Source organism: Dunckerocampus dactyliophorus, chromosome 7 (genome assembly GCF_027744805.1).
Source record: "Dunckerocampus dactyliophorus isolate RoL2022-P2 chromosome 7, RoL_Ddac_1.1, whole genome shotgun sequence".
NCBI classification, from domain to species: domain Eukaryota; kingdom Metazoa; phylum Chordata; class Actinopteri; order Syngnathiformes; family Syngnathidae; genus Dunckerocampus; species Dunckerocampus dactyliophorus.
The window spans coordinates 26,986,219-27,004,409 of NC_072825.1; the positions used below are offsets into that span (position 1 = coordinate 26,986,219).

The 18,191-nt window shown below is 40.2% G+C and overlaps 1 protein-coding gene across 1 annotated transcript in view; it reads left to right on the plus strand.

Moving 5' to 3' along the window:
- Window positions 1-14,381, plus strand: part of efna3b (ephrin-A3b) — a 113,021-nt gene extending 98,640 nt beyond the window's left edge. The window contains exon 6 of the mRNA XM_054780771.1: window positions 8,478-14,381. Within this exon, the coding sequence (XP_054636746.1) occupies window positions 8,478-8,596 (119 nt within the window). The 3' untranslated portion in view covers window positions 8,597-14,381. The remainder of the gene's footprint in view (window positions 1-8,477) is intronic.
- Window positions 14,382-18,191: the final 3,810 nt, after the last annotated feature.

Genomic DNA, 18,191 nt, shown 5'->3' on the forward strand with positions numbered 1-18,191 from the left:
CGAGGACACCTTTTTCTCAGAGATTAGCGCAGTCACAACAACATTTAATCCAATGGTTATTACTGGTATCACATTACATAACATTGCACAGGTGGAATTTTTACTATTAAATGTCACTATAATGTTTTATAAAATACTCCAGAAACCTCAATATTCCACCTGAAAGATAATCAAATGATATCAAATACAAAAGCCGGATCAAAAATGACCGTTGATGCTCGATTTTACTGAGCCATGTATTGATACAGCTCTTGTATTGTGTGTTTCCCCATACAGTCATTTATTTGAGGTAGTGCGCAAACCAAGGCAAAATTTTGTCCGAAATTTTCTACGTAAAGTGAAAAACACTCTAACCAGGGCGTACGCTAACCAAGGTTCCACAAGAGGTCTTCCAGTTCCGTTCCTGGACTGTGATGTAAGTGGAGTTAATGTAAGTGTGAACTTATAAGTAAATGAGACCTAAATGAAGTCCTAAGTCACTCACATTGTACACAGAACACATGAAGGACGTGTAACATACAATAATACAAAGATGAAATACAAGAATGAACTCAAAGACTAATAACAACAGAACAACTTCTTACTTTTACCCCTGTGTTGTCTTTCTCTTTGGAAGGGGCGTTGCAAGAGAGGGAGAGACAGGCTTATTTGAAGGAGGAAGTCTCAATAATGACACCACTACACTGCGTAGTTATCACTGTCCATTTCATAGGAGCAGATCCTTTGACATGTTCAAAGATACCATCTTTTTCCATCATCATGGTTGGCTTGCAGCCGATGTTGATTGGTTCTCCACTTTCTGAGCGTTCTACGATGTCTCATTTCACTTCACTTTTCACTTAAACGTTCCTTTTGTTTGACGCATTGCCATCAGAAGAGTCCGCCATACGCTTGGGAGATGTAATGAAGTTTTCTCTTTTTCTTTTTGAATTCTTTTTATGGGAGAGCGTACGTAACCAAGAAACATTGTAACACGAGGACCACCTATACTCAAAATAAGCAAAAGAGTGGCAAGAATAAACTGTTGCCAAAAATAAGCACTTCCAAGGCTTCCGACTAACTTTTTTTACTGGCACAGTGGCCCATAACTTCACATTCTAGGAGTGCAAGCAGATGAGTTAGGTACTGCACACTGTAATCGACTTGCAAAGTAAATATTCATTTTTACTGTATTACTGATAAATACAGTGAATTCCTGTGTCGAAGCCGCACAGATGTATATAAGCTGCACCCAAATTTGTACATATATAAGCCGCACCGGACTATAAGCCGCACATGTCCACGTCATGCATACTGTGGCATGAACGGGCCCGTGAGAATTACGCAGCTCTTTATTTGACAGGAGCCAATCATGAGCTATGAAAAAACTCACCACGAGTTTGTTAACTCATTGGAAATTGAAGGAGGTTGTTACTCAATATAACAGTCTGACTCAAGGTGTCATTTAGAAAGAACGCTAAAATCATCACACGGAAACTTTACACTCAAAAGGTGTATCTAACAAAAATACAATACCAGTTGAAAATGGAAAAAAAAAACTTTTTTAAAGTTTTCCCATAATGCATTTTGTCTGAGCAAAGCATTCCATTGGAGCATAAGTAGCATAGAAAATGGATGGATGGATGGCTGGATGGATGGATTGGACTGCAATACTGCCTCTGTCCAACAGGGGAGCCCAGAGCCCAGAGGGAGGCTGACATCATTGCAGCGCCGCGGCATGGTCATGAGTTTTGCTCAGACGCAACGCATAATGGGAAAACTTGTAAATAGTGGTTGTTTTTTTAATTTTAAAGTCGTATTGGTACTTGCGTGTATATTTCTTAGGTACACCTTTTGAGGGTTAAGTTAATGCGTGATGAGTTTAGTGTTCTTTGTAAGAAGACACCGTGAGTCAGACTGTTAGATTGAGTGGCACAGTATTAAAATGATTGGTAGTAGTTCTGAAGTAAAGGATAGATCACAAGATTAAGCCATAAATTAGCCACACTGCTGTTTAAACTGCAAGGTTCAAAGTTTAAGAAACAAGTAGAGGCTTATACATCGGAAATTACAGTACTTTATGCCTTAATAAATGGCAAGTGCCTTCTCTAACCACCCTGCTTCTGTCCCTAGCTTTTGGAAGGCCGCTGGTGGCCTCATATACACCTTAAAAGTATTCACATCATGTGATCTCAACAGTCATAACAGGTCATGTTATGACAGTCATAACAGGTCATGTTATGACTGTTGTGCACAATGATTCATTACTCCATCAATGTTTACTGTAGACCAGAAACCACCACCATGTCATCACGCCTAACAGCTTAATCATTATCATTATCATCATATGTTGAGTTCAAACATCGTTTCATTTCAAACAGGGGACGTAACAACCCATAATGTAATAATGGGGCATTATGTAAATACAATGTAAATACATTTCCACCTCATTATGCAACAACGCCGCATTTTGGAATAGAATTCTTCAATGTGTTTTGTAATAACTTAACTAGCTAATAGGGTGCTAAAAAGAAAGGACGTTTTCTGATTTTTAAAAATGTTTTTAAATATGTTTTAAAGACAAAATGTCACTGTGGTAAATAAAAAAACAGTCACATTTGGAATCCGAAAACTAGCTAGCTAGCTGCTGCCTGTGAGTTAGAGTGAGAGCCAGGCAAAATGTGTAAACGAAGGTGCCAGAAAAGTCAAACGGCAATGAGATGGAAAGGTGAACGATCGCACACGCCGGCATCGCTAGGCTTAGCCTGTGACAAGCTGACTCCGCATTTTGCAGACTATTTTTCATTCTCACGCCAATAAGAGACAAAGTGCGTCCGTTGTCAACTCAATACGGGACGCGTACTTTTATCAAGTAGATGAAAAATTTACTCGCAACGTCTCAAATTTTAGTCACAGTCTGGAGCCCAGACTTTTGACCTTGATTTCAGAGATTTCATCCTGCTAAGAGTTCGGCTTTTTGCAGTGCAATGTGGGTCTGCAGCTGAAATAGTGTTGGGAAACTCCGATTTACAGTACCGGAATCAATGAAAGCTTTAAAACACGTGTATTGAGAATGATGAAACCATTTGTCAAAATGTAAAAAATGGCTGCTTTTTGCCACTTCAATAAATAAAAATCCACATATACGATATCTTCTTGCGCTCATTGATAGCCATAATGTGACTATTTCAACATGACAGCATCGCCTTCAGCTGTCTGAGCTCCTTTGACACAAACAACCTGTTGTTTTGTTGGGTTTTTTTACTCAGAACAGCAGAGAATGTCACCTGGTGTCTGCCAGTAATTACAGTATGTGTATAGAGAGCATGAGGTGTGTGTGTGTGTGTGTGTGTGTGTGTGTGCGCAACAACCAGTTGTGAGAGACGATGCTGTTTGCTGTCTTTCAGACTACATTCCTGTGTCAGTCTCAGTGGCGCTCTCTCGACTTGCAGAGCGGTCAAAGTGTTTAACCTGCAGCACACTCGTTAGGAGCACTCTGCAGAACAACAGCATCTCTGGAAGCAGTCTGTCGTCCTTTTTTTGCGGAGACATGATGGAGCTGCCAGACAATATTCCCTGTTCATTTGGACACTAGTAAGAAAAATGTCTGTCCTCCTGTCTCATTACGGGGTCAGAAGGCGTGTCTGACCACACGTGTGTGTCATGCAGTAAATGAGAGGCGGCCTAGACAAAGACCTCATGGACCTCACCAGGTGTGTGTGTCTGACAGGAAACACAGCCAACACTGAGCTTTATGATAACAGTGTGTGTCACTCACCTGCAGTCTGCTTTAGTTCAACTGGCCACTTCATTAGGCACACCTGTACAGAAAAGGCCAAAGTCTTGCGGGCCCGTGGTCTCGGATTGTTCACTTGTAAGCAATTTTTTGCAAGCAAGCATTAAAGTGAAATAGGCTTTTCGTTAGCTGATCAAAGCTAAAAAAAAAAAAGATCAAAAAAGAGTTAGTAATGAGTGGATGCGCCATTCTGGTCACATCAAAATTGGTTTGTGCATGCTTGATGCCAGTGTTTCCAGGAGGCTCGTGGGAATGTTGCTCCAGATGGTGAAGATGGCTTCACTGAGGGCATCCACTGTCTGGAACTGTTGTCCCTTTTTGAACATTTCCTTTGCCATCCATCCCCAAATGTTCTCAATTGGATTAAGATCAGGGGAACATGCAGGATGGTCCAAAAGAGTGAGCTTATTCCTCTGGAAGACGTCCTTTGTGAGGTGCAGCGTTGTCCTGTTGAAAAAGCCAGTCAATGGGATGCCCTGCAACATCTCCACATAGCCAGGTGCCGCTTGACACCCCTGCACAACCTGAAGCTCCATTGAAGGATCATGATGGCGCCCCCTCCACTGTGCCGTGTGGAGGGGGCGTCTGTCTATCTAATCCCATAATCCATATCACAATCCCATACTCAAAATGTCATAACAATGGTAATCGTACAACATTTCGGACTGAGCATTGTGTGTTCAAAACTCCAGAGGCAACATTTCAAAGTAATCAACTTGCAAAGCAGAAAAGTTACCATACTTGCCTCTGTTGGGCCGGTTGGTCAAGTTTACACCCGTCTTCAAATTAATCCTAGAACGTTCCAAACTTCGGCGGGATTAGATTGTTGTAAAACAGGTTATTGAGCACTTGGGGCGTCCAACCTCAGCAGCAATGGTGCGCTGCGAGAGGCCTACATGCAGCTCAACAATCCCACCGCGTTCAAAGAGAGCGTTTTTTTTTTTTGCCATCAAGACATCAAAACAGTGATTTTGGATTTTAAACGCTGTGTTCATCAGCTGATGAACAGCCTATTTCGCTTTAATGCTTGTTTATTGCTTACTCAATTTTCAGTTTTTTGTCTCACTCCCATTTCTTTTTTTTTGCATTTGAAGCTGAACTTCAAACCTCTTTAAGATCCAACAGTACAAAATGTAAAATCTTGCAATTTTTCAACTGGTCTTAACATTTTGATCAGCAGTGTATGTGTTTATTGATGCTTTTAATCAGGTAACCTAAATAGTATTTACCGTAAAGCACCGTGTATTAACCACACCCCCATTTTCAGGCTCATGGCGGGGGGAAAAAAAATTTTTGTTCATAAATGCTTGTCAACTCTTTCATCTCAAATCAACATGTGTAAAGGTACTAAGCAATTTCAAAAAGAAGAATAAAGAAGAAATCTGAACTTCGGCATCAAGATCTTTAATATTATGGCTAAGAACAGATTAATACTACTACTACTACTACTACTACTAATAATAATAATAATAATAATAAAACATCAAAATAAAGACATTTGCAATTTTCAGAGATGTTTTGATATCTTATCTTTCACTGCTTCTCTTTTTCTCTATTATTATTTTATTGCATTGCTTCAGTGTGAATTTGAATAAACTCCAAGGTTGTATTGTATTTGACATTGGAAGCTTAGGTTAGCTTCAGTGTATATAGAGATCCTTTCACTGTGTGAAAATACAGACAGCCGTCAGATAAGTTAGTTGCATACATAAGCATTTTCAGCAACTGTACAGCAGAGGGCGCTAAAGTCAAAGCAACTGTCTGACCCACAGACGGCTATTCTAAAATGGACTTCTCGTCAGTTTCTGCGTCTGGTCACAGACCTGTCATCGTGTATAAACCGCACCCCGAGTTTTTGCTTCTTACCAGTGGAAAAAAAGTGCACGGTGCTTTACGGTATGCTCCACAAAAATATAAACGCAACACTTTTGTTTTTGCTCCCATTTTTCACGAGCTGAACTCAAAGATGTCAAAACTTTTCTATGAACACAAAAGGCCTAGCGCTCTCAAATATTGCTCACAAATCTAAGTCTGTGAGCGTTCATCATTCATGATTCATAATCCATCCACCTCACAGGTGTGGCATATCAAGCATGATTATTTCACAGGTGTGCCTTAGGTTGGCCACAATAAAAGGCCAAAATGTGAAGTTTAACTGTATCGGGGGGTGGTCCGTATCTGGTGTGACCACCACTTGCCTCAAATGCCGTTTACACCGACCCAGAGCATCCCAAACACGCTCGCTATCTTCAAAATGCCATCAATAGAACACACCTGTGTTTGTTGTCCATGACATACGTGCCTGCCCATGCCGCGCCCCCACTGCCACCACGGGCCATTCCATCCACAATACATTTTACTGAATTGGTAGCATTTTCAATGCACAGAGTGTCACGTCTTGTCTTTGGCATAGTGGCGATGACCCCAGTATGCAGAAAGCAGGCACGAATTGCAGGAAAAACTTATCTTTTACTGGTGGCTGCAGCGCAGCAGCAGGAACTCGAAAGGAACAAAGCTTTGCAGTAGCGTGTCAAGCTTACATAACACAGACACCAACACCAACGCAAACGAAATGCAACCACAAAGAAAGATGCACGCACCTGAACTAAATAGGACAACTCAAATTAGCAACAGGTGCAAGAGATAAAGAAAGCAAAGCAGGCGGACACAAACCAGGCAAAACAGGAAGTACTACCAAAATAAGAGCATAGAACAGGAACTAAGGCATAAAAGTGTAAACACACTAACCTGTCACGCAGGCTAACACATAGATCGTGACACAGAGATACTGTGACGAGAGCCTGAGGCCTGTTGTTGTGTCATTCATCCCCAAGCACCACCTCATGTTGCAGCATGATAATGCACGGCCCCACGTTGCAAGGATCTGTACACAATTCCTGGAAACTGAAAACATCCCATTGCCAGCATACTAAGCTGACATGTCACCCACTGAGTATGTTTGGGATGCTCTGGATTGGCGTCCACAATATTAGAGACAAATGGTGGTCATAGCAGATACTGACTCCGGACCATACCCAATACAGTTAAACCACACATTTTGGAGTGGCCTTTTACTGTGGGAAATCAAAGGCAGACCTGTGCAATGATAATGCTGTCTCATCAGCATCTTGATATGCCACACCTACTGTATGACATGGGTAGATTATGAATCATGAATGATGAATGCTTACCAACACAGACTTGTGTACAATACTTGAGCTAGGCAGGCCTTTTGTGTTCATAGAAAAAGTTTTAGCTCTTTGAGTTCAGCTCATGAAAAATGACAGCAAAAACAAAAGTGTTGGGTTTATACTGTATTTTTGTTGAGTGTACATCCTCCGTAAGTGTTATTCTTAAAGCTGCAGTAAATGAAAACATGTGCACGTAGGTTTTAAAAGAGGTCTTGCTCCTGGAAAATACAGAAATGTGTCGTATAGAGTTTATAGACACAGTTCGTACGAAGTCAATGTAATGAATGGAAGAAATGAATGGTAACATTGCAGTTTGTGCAGCCCCTGACATGTTCATGTTTTCTCATGATGCTTACGATATGTGTCTAGACACAAGAGAAAACCATGCGGATGTTAACGTTAATAACATCACGTCTAGACAGCAAACAACTCATCATCCTTTCTACCAACACCTCACCAGACTCCTCACATTTACCTCAAATAGCACTCACTTTTTGTGTGTTTTAATATGCGACAACAAGGTGGACCATGCAGTGAAAGTGTTGACACAACTTTGCACTGAAAACCTTTGAAAATGATACGGAACGCCCTGCAGATACGGAACGACAGCCAAAATATGACATCGTCATCTTAATAACTGGTGCTGTCAAGAGATCAATTCATTTGATCTGTAATTAGCTGAGTGAATTCATCTCTTTTTTGAATCTCAGCTAAACATTCCTGAGAGAAGCCCCCACTTTGAGGTGTTTCTATTTGAATTCACGACATGATTGTGGCAGCTCACAGTATTGATGTAGAACAAAAAACAGTGTCTTTATAAAGTCATTTCTTGCTTTTAACGGACTCTCTAGATATTTACATCCCGCTGGCCCACATAAGGGTCAGGTGCATATAAAACCAACGTAAACACGTCAAAAAACAGAGCTTTCTGAGCAATACACGTATTGAACACTGAACTTTGAATGAATGGCTTGTATGATAGGTCACTGGACGCCGTTTGCAACACCTCTGTTAGCCCCTCGTCTTCTGCGATGTTTATGGGCCTGCACTCGGCAAGAACATTCAGCCTGTCGATCGTTTTGTGTTTAGTATGGCGAAGGGCTCGCTAAGTCGCTAACGTCTTCGCTGCTGTGGCTGCACTCCCGACTGGGTGCGTTGCGTTGATGCGGTAGGCCAGGGGTTCGCCACAGCGCGGCCCGCAGCTGTTTTTTTGTTGGAATGACGTCAAAATAGCAAGAGAAAAATAGAGTTGAATGTCTTGTGACATGCTAATAATAACAATACTACTAATAATAAGACATATTTGTATCCAAATAATAATCATATTAAAATAATAATGATAAATAATTAGAATGAATTGGATTTATAGACCTTTAGTCCAATTTTGCCCGCAATGTTTTTGATTTTTGACCTTGACGGTGTTTCAGCTCATAGTGGTGCATGTGGATAGGTCCAAATATGGTCACACTCTATGGATTTCATCATGAAGTTCTTCCCTCTCTCCCTTCCAGATGAATTTAACCCTTCTGTCCCCAAGCTGGAGAAGAGCGTGAGCGGAAGCAGCCCAAGCGGGGATCGCCTGCTGCTCACCGTCACCATGCTGCTGCTGGCCGCGCTCTTCGTCTCCTAGCAACGGCCATCCCATCAGCATCACCATGCCGACTAGCCTTTTGGAGGGTGTATGGTATCAGCGGACGGGACAGTGAGGATGATGCGCGTGTGTGTGTGTGAGTGTGAGTGTGTGTGCGTGCGTGCGTGTGTGTGTGTGAGCTGGCTGAATCATGCAAGCCACGTGAAGCATTTATAAAAGTGGCAACATTAGACTGAAGTTATAGAAAAAGAAAAAAAAATACATTCAATCCACCCACACACTTTGAGGACTTTCTTCGGAATCTGATTGGCTGTTTCACTTCCTGTGGGCTCGTTGCCATAGTAGACGGATTGAACTCAAGTCAGCTGAATCGAATGGATTTCTGCGGAAGTGATTTTTCTTTCTTCCTTCGGGACTTTGTTTGCGAGAAGATGAGAACGCTGATAAACACAACACGACGCCCACCCAGCCTGCTTTCAACTTCAAGCGTCCGTCCGCAGCACGTCCTTGATGAAGTTTGAAGCCTTTCAAGCATTTAAATGACCAAAACGGCCGTCGGCGAGCGAGGTTAGCGACGCGCACGCCGGCTTCCCTTTGCATGTGCACACTCAGCAATACCGCCCTCCTCTTGGAGCTCACTCCAGCGGGAGGACGAGGAGGTGATGAAGGAGGCCCGTGGTGGCGTCGCTGTGCTCTGCCAATCTCATTGTCCATTTCCGTCTTATGTACGCTAGTGTGAGCGTGTGTAGGTGTGTGTAGGTGTGTGTCGGTGTGTGTGGGTGTGTGTGAAGTTGAAAAAAACAGCCTGGAAACACATTCACATGTTTTATAGCAGGGGTGGGCAACCTGCACCCAATTCTTCAAATAATGACCACATTTAACCGCATATAAGACACGTCGTCCTATATTCGGCTTACATACCGTATATGCAGTGTCAGATATCTCTGCAGCGCCCCCTATGTGCTGTGTTGTGCAGAAAAAAATCTTTGGAAGACACGCTAGCATACATTTAATAAAGAGACCCTCAAAGTTGTAACATCATTACACAAATGCGCAATGACTTACTAAGTCCCGCCCATTTTGCTCAACGGCGGCCATGTTTTTCAGCCAATCCTGCTCAGATTCGACGCACATGAGCTTGTCTGTCCCTTCACGATGTGTACCAAATTTGGTGCTGATTCGACTCGACAGCCTAAAGTTACAGCGTTTTTGTAGAGCGCATTAAGATCCAACTTTGGGGTTTTATTAACAATTTGTCAGAAAAGCATATAAGACATTCAGGGTGCCTGGCGTGATGAATGTTCACCCTTTTGTGTTCAGCAGTTCGGAGTCAGCTCACAGCAGCGGTGTCCAAATTGTGTCCTGGGGGCCATTTTTGGCCGCCAAACTTGTTTTTTTATTGCCTCGGCATATTGTAAACATAAAATGTAGTTTTAGATATTACACTCATTTGCTACAAAAGCTAAGATGCGGATGTTGTGTTCAGATAGTTTAGCACGGATGTGTCCAAAATGCAGCCCGAGGGCCATTTGTGGTCCACGGCTGTTCTTTTATCGGCCCTCAGCACATTCTAAAAATATAATCTAACAAGAAAATAGATGAAAAAAACACAATAGCAGCAATTGAAAAAAAAACCCAGCAGAAACGTTATGAGAATAAAGCCAACATATTAAGAGAAGATGTATTGGAACGGGAAAAAAAGTCGTAATTTTATGAAAATAATCATGTAATACCATCAGGAAAAATAATGTAGTTTTGGTAGCTTCAAGTTGAAATCATAAAGAAAAAAAGATGTAAAAATGAGACGCAACATTATGAGAAAAATAGAAAACAAATAAAGGTGTAATTTTTTGGAAAATTAGGTTGGGCAAAAGTTATAATATTACAAGAATGAATTCAAAATATTACGGGAATAAAGTCATAATTCCAGTATGAAAATGTACAAGACCAGAGTTGAAATAGTTGGAAACTAAAACAAAAAAAACAACAGCAGAAATGGAAAAAATGGCTGAAATTTTAGGAGAATAAAGTCAAAATATTAAGAGAATAAAGGTCGCAACTTTACAAAAATAATCATATAATATCATCAGGAAAAATAATGTAATTTTAGTAGCTTAAAGTTGAAATGTTAAAGAAAAAACAACAGCAGAAATTTAAAAAAGCGGGTGAAATTTTAGGTGAATAAAGTCGTAATATTACGGGAATGTCATTTTAGTCGTATCACAAAGCTGAAATGCAGTTTTTCCTTGAAGTATATATCACTTTTTAGCATATTGCTTTACAAAATATCAAAGTGGCAAAATTGCATCCAGTGTGTGGCCCTGGCTGGAAAAGGTTTGGACACCCCTGGTTTAGCATATACTGACCTACATGAAATTGATTTCAGCATCTTGAATGTACAAAAAGACCCAAAGTGCCCCCGAAGCAAACAAAAACATACAGTCATGTCAAAAATGAGGACACCCATTGAAATAATTGAGTTTGTAATGGTCGTCTTATATTCGGGTCAAAGGAACATGAAAGTCTCATATACTGGAATTCCAAACATTAGTAAATCCTTGAAGGACTTTGCATAGAAAAGTATGGCAGCAAAAAGGTAGCCCACCCCTGAAAAAAAAATAGCATCCGGCATCCACACGCCACTAACTAACGTACCGAGGAGAGGTTGTGTTGAGCCAAAGGACACACCGCAACTCCTGTAGCTGCTTGAAGCGGAGCGTTCCCATGGCAACTAGCACCTTCTTTCACCATGGATACCCCAACAACCCCTGCCAGCCCGCCATGGACTCAAGTTGGGATGCTCTGATTGGACGCCGACTCTTCGCTACAACCTTACAAGCGACATGTGAGGCGTTCAAGCGCCGGTGTAAATCAGAGAGACTGTCAGACTGGATGGTGAATGAACATTTCAGTGTTTTCAGATGTAATGAAAGTGGGGTTTTTTTTGTTTGTTTGTTTTATACAAACTTGAAACTCAGTGTCCTTCAGTGTAGCTTTGTTTTTTATTCCTTTGCTGTGACGTGTCTTTGTTAGTGGTGATGAAAAACATGGAGCCATATGTCAACTTGGGCTGACTGCTTAGCAAACCTTGGATTTTACTTTCTTTTTGTAGAGGTTTTCTTTTGCATCCTACTGGAAACATACTGTACAGTGACTTGGTTCTGTATCCTGGGGTACAGTGGGACCTCTAAGGCAAAACACAATCTATTCCGAGACCATACCTGCCAACATTTGCATTTGAAAATAAGGGAAATTCTGGTCTTCCACCAGAATATCGGTCGGAATTCTGGTGGAAAATGAAATTATTAGGGGGAAAGTAATGAGTGGAAAATGGAAAGACCACAATTTAGCTTATTTTCCACATTAAAATTCTGGTGGAAAATGAAATTATTAAGGGAAAGCAATGAGTGGAAAATTAGAAGACCACAATTTCCCTTATTTTCCCTCATTTTCTGAAAACTTTCCCTTGCCCCATATTTTGTCTAATTTTCTGAAAAAAAATCCCATATTCCCAATTAAGAGAAAATGAGGGGAAAATAAGGGAAATTGTCGAAATTTTTTCTGAAAATGTTCCCTTGTTTTTCCTGAAAATAAGGGAAATTGTGGTCTTCCACCAGAATTATAGTTGAAATGCTGTTGAAAAGACCACAATTTCCCTGGAAGTACCCGGAAACCGGAGTACCCGGAGAAAACCCACGCACGCACGGGGAGAACGTGCCAACTCCACACAGAAATGCGAACCCAGATCTTCCCGATCCCCTGACGGTGTGGCCAACATGCTAAGCAGTCGTTTTCTGAACATTTTCCCTATTATGGTGGAAGGACCACAGTTTCCCATATTTTCCCTTAGTCGTGAATAAGGGACATTTTTCAGAATTTTCTCCATTATTCTGGAGGAAGACCAGAATTTCCCAGGATGATAGTCTGAATTTTGGTGGAAATACCAAATTTTCCTTAAGTTTCCCTCATTATTTTCCCGTAATAAATGTTGCCACAATTTTGACCATAATTCTGGAGGAAGACCTGAAGGGATTTTTTTCAGAAAATACGGGAAAATTTTAAGAAAATTCAGAAAGAACGAGGGAAAATCTGGGAAATTGCGGTTGAACAGAAAATAAGGGAAATTCTGGTCTATTATAGTTGAAATTAGGGTGGAAAGACCAAAATTTCCAATATTTTCCCTCATTTTCCCTTAATGCGGAATTAAGGGACATTTCTTGGAAAATGAGGGAAATATGGGAAATTTTGAGGTTTCATGGGGAAAAAAAATCTGTGATTATTTTCTGTGAATTTTTCAGAAAAATTTCCCTTACCCCATTCAAGGAAATTGTGGTCATTCCACCAGAATTTGGACCATTATCCTGGTGGAAGGTCAGAATTTCCCTAATTTTTCCTGATTTACCCTTATTTTCTGGACGATGTCCCCTCCAAATGTTGACAGACAGATATGGAGATATTTTTTTCCCATGAAAGTAAAAATGTATTAAAGCAGGAGGGTGCTGCGAAAGAAGGCAAAATGTTGACAGGTACGTTCAGGACGCCCGTCACCGTCCAATTTGTTTGCATGTAGAAGCAATAAGAAATGAATGTAAACTTGAACTTGATCAGTTCCGGTGTCAAACTATTAGCCTCATAAAGCTGTTATTAACTGTACAGACAAGCTTTTAAGTAACATTTTACCAGTCTTAATTGAAAAAGTATAAAAAAAAAGTGAGCTGCTGTATATTAAAACTTTTAAACTTGATGACATGCAACAATACATTGCATTCATTTTTGGGTCCTCTTTTTCAACACCCTCTGTTTAAAAAAGCCAGTGAAACACGTGATACCAAGTTGCATTTCTAGGGTTGTCGTCATGTTTCATCCTTCTTGCCGTCCCTGGTTGCCTTCTGTGGTGGCACAGAAGGCAACCAAAGGCACCTCAAAGCCAAATAAAAAGCAAAACATTTGAAGTTGATCCTTTCGGGCTGAAGTCTATCGTGACGTCACTTTTTAGCCATGTCGTACTGAGCAACCAGGACAGAGACTCACATGTTCCATCCGGTTCTATGGTTATCGTCACATGGCACATGTAAAGTTAAGCCATGAGGTGTTTGTGATGTATTGTTTGTTATATTTGGAGTTGTACTTTTCATATTTTGTACTGCAACCTTAGAGGTTCCACTGTATTTCCCCTTTTTTGGTATTCTAAATAGGAATTATTCATTCTGTATTGAAGAAGAAGCTTTTTTTTTTACATGATAGTCTGCTTTTAGCTGTAAAAAAAAAAAAAAAGAATGTGGCCTTTGCAATCACCTTTGTATAAAAGTACTACATACAGTATATACAGAAGCACAACTCGATGGAGTAGTAACGTGTATGGATTGTATAGTCTCACAGCACAATGCAGTTGTCATCCAGCCCAGGTGTATGTATGGCTACAGGTGGGGAAAGGGGGCAAATCTTTAAGAAGTTGCACTTAAGAAATTAGACACAAAAGACCGTGTGTGTGTGTGTGTGTGTGCGTGTGTGTGCGTGTGTGTGCGTGTGTGTGCGTGTGTGTGAGTGAGGAAAACAAAAGCATTTACTTACGTTGGAAACAACAATTACAATCATGTTTACCTTTCAACTGGAATGACTTCAAATGTAAAAGAAACAAACGGTAACAGAGGTTCTAACCATGATAGCAAAATAATACAAATCCTACTTTTAACAACACGTGTGTCCGCCTCTCTTATTGATACACGCACACGCACATGCACATGCTTTGTTCGTTCCAATTCCATCTATGATGACAAATGGAGATGGTGCAGCAAAGGTTTCACCTGCCGTGGCCAATAGGGATGTAAATCTCTTTATGATGGACGACTCGATTAGAATGTAGATGCACAGGTTATGATGCGATTCAAAAACCATATATTTGAAAAACAGAACCATTCGATACAGTGTACAAACGATACGATTCGATTCGATTCTACGATTCACGTTTGTTGATGGCGACATTAATCTGCCATTACACAATAAAGAAGCCAATTCTATAAAAGCGGCTTTCTTAGAGTAGTTTCAAATGTGCGAAAGCGCACATCACATCCCCAAGCAGGAGGTCAGGCAGGGGTCCCCAACCACCCAAACCTTCAGGCGTAATGATTACAAAAAACAAATTTGGTAAGAAAAAAACAAATCACAGATTTCGAGAATAAAGTCGTAAATTTACAGGAAAAAAAGTCGCAAATTTACAAGAAAAAAATGTACGAGAGTAAAGTCGTAAATTTATGAGAAAAAAATAGTAAATTTGCGAGGAAAAAGTCATAAATTTACAGGAAAAAACTCACAAATTTACAAAAAAAAGTCAAAAAATTTACGAGAATAAAGTTTTCTATATTTCAAGAAAAAACTGTATCTCAGCTTTGTGATACAGGTGAAAAAGCCTGTTAGTATCAACTATGCTCTTTTTCCCCCATTTTTGCTGGGGGTTTTTTTCCAAATATTTCTACTTTTTTGTTAAATCATTTTTGTAAATTTTCTTCTTGTAACATAATATTTTGCCATAATATTTTGACTTTATTCCCATAACACAGGGATGTCCAAACTACAGCCCGGGGGCCATTTGCGGCTCGTAGCTCATTTTTTATTGGCGGCACATTCTAAAAATTAATTTCAACAAAAAAACGACAGCAACAATGGAAAAAAAGATCCAAAAAGTGTACTAAAAGGTGTCAGTAATAATGGGCTTCGTCACCTCCACAGCCATCCCTCGTTTATCGCAATTAACTGGTTTTAGATCTGACTGCAATAAGTAGGATTCAATATAAGTACATGGAATAAAATAAATACATAATAAATACCTAAATGTAATCTGTACCATGATTAGAGCCTTGTAGACATGAAATAACACCCCTATAGTCACCTTTAACCTCCTGTTATTCTTTGTTTGCACCACATTGCTCAAGTGGAATGTGCAGAGTACGGGATCATTGCAGGGACAAAAGAGATGGCCATGGCTTTAACCATGAGCAAGCTAGTGAGCTAACGAACATCCTATTTGTTTACCGTACTCTTAACTTAACGCTTTAGTTTTTTTCAGTTTTGACGTTACTAATTCCAAATCTTGTAACTTCAAAATAAAGGCATACTGTAAATGAGAAAAATCAGTATGACCCAAAGTTTGCGATGGGAGTAAATGTACTCATCTAATTTGCATATTATGACGTCACCGGGCTCAGACTTTGTTTTGACAACCCACCACGTCCTCTCCTGCCACCCCGACGACGGTTTCGCAAAGCATCGGCTCATGTATGCAGCGTCTGGACAGTCACGGCGTGCGGATGCCCTGCCGAACGTGCAAGAGGCTTCCAAGTCAATCAAATGATAAACAAATATTGCTCACATTGAAGTTGCAGATGTCCGCCATCTCCTGGTGTAAAGTATAAACTACATGAGGCACCACATTTGCAGAAATGGCTTGTTAAATGGAATTCAGCAATGTTGCTTGTCACGACTTTGGTGCTTAAATGGTCAAGAAAGGGTTTAAAACCCAGTGGGGAAAAGGACAAAGAAGGCAAAAACTTACCACTTCCACACGGAATGGGAGGAGAACTTTTCACTTTCATTTTTCACGTTTCATTCTGTCATGTTGGACGTGCCATGGCTGACTTCATGCAGTGTGACGGTCATCTAATGTCATGTCTCAATAATGGAACATTACTGACACCTAGTGGCCAGAACACTATATACTGTACATTTGTCTTTCAGTATTTTGGGGCTAATATTAAGCCATAGTCAACCACGAAACAGGAATCACTTATTGATTATTTTTTGAAAAACAGTGATAGAGCGAGGGAGCAATAATCAAACAGCGATATTGCGAGGGACGACTGTAACACGAAGCTAACACAGAGTATTGTCTTTAAATTCAAACAACTTTTTTTTTTAGCCTTTTTGCAAAATAAAAAAGTATCAAAATGGCAACTGCATCCTTTAAGTTTTCCATATTTCCCGCCCTTGGTGGAAAAATATTCTTTTTGCAAAAATAATAACTAGAAAGCGCATGAAATCTACTGTGGCTAAGATGTACAAACAAAACACCTACAAAGCAAAACTCAAAACAATCTTGGTAGCCGAGTGGTTAGCATGTTGGCCACACAGTCAGGAGATGTGGGTTTGAATCTGCGATTGGCTGGCGACCAGTCCAGGGTGTACCCCGCTGGGATAGGCTCCAGCATAGCCCTGCAACACTGGTGAGGATAAGCGCCATAGAAAATGGATGGGTTCACTTCTGTGATCACGACTCCATGTAGACAATTTCCTGCATTTTTTTGCATGTAAAAAAATGACGTTATAGCCGTGCAGCAAGTGCAAACCTGAATAGCAGTTTTAATCAATATAATGCTTGTAAAAATGCCTCAAACCTACCTTGCAGGCTGTGCAGGCCAGGGCATTAATCATATGTATTGGGGAAGAAACAAGTCTCTGCGGTCGCGTAAATAAGCCCACTGTTTGAAGAAACACAGAAAGAAACGGACATTTTTTCTTTGAAAAGTGTTGTGTTAGCACAAACATTCTGGACATGATGGCACGTAAAGGCTGCTGTGGCCAAATGTCAACGTTTCGGTGAGCATCAACATCGAGCTCGTACTTAAACCTTCTGTGGGATGTCCGACTACATACTGAAAATGGACAGAAGATGGACGGAACACGCTCCCAGATGAATGATACACTATTTGACTACATGGGGATGTTCAGTCTCAGACATGACTCACATCATTTGTAACCGTCTTATGAAAGAAAAACCCATCAGGAGTAGAGAAGCACCTGAAGCAAGCAGGCTGTCTGTGTAACACTGATGACTCATGGCTGACAAGCGGAATTTAGTGTGGAAAAAACGAGGCATGGAGGCGATTGGTTTAGTCAGTAATGTAAAAGACTTGTCCTTGTTCGGCCTTCTGGGCTGTTTTGGTTCCATTTATTTCATCTTCAAGCATTTCGGTTTCACTTTCCATACATTTTTCCTTTTGGGTCAAGGCCGCAGTGTTGGGATTGCATCTGGAAGGACACGCTGACTCAGTATTTACACTATGACAATATTTACAATACTATCCAGGATTTACAATAGTAGATAATGGGTGCACTTTCTAAGTGATCCCAGTGCGTTAGAATAAAGCAAACGTGCTGACGGCATGGCTATTGACTGCTCGTGAAAGACGAGGAGAAAAGCCTCATCACTGTCATTTCAGAGAAGCGGCGTCAGTTAGGGGAAGGTCATGTCATATTTATTATGTCATTACTTCTATCATATTTTTTAAACTGTATTATACAAATAAATGATATGTTTATTGTCAGCCGGAATTACTTGAAGGTGACACTGAGGTTTATTTTCATTGTTACATTTGTAAAACGTGTCATCTAGAGGGGGATCCAATTTAATATTTATTCTAGCATTAGGCCTATTTTTACATATATTTTGGCTATTATCCTAATTATATGTTCATTTTATTATTTTTACATATATTTTGGCTATTATCCTAATTATATGTTCATTTTATTATTTATTGTACATCCTTTTAAATAATATATTTAGCATTTATATTTATAATTTAAATTATATATATATATATATATATATATATATATATATTAAATGATATATTTAATATTT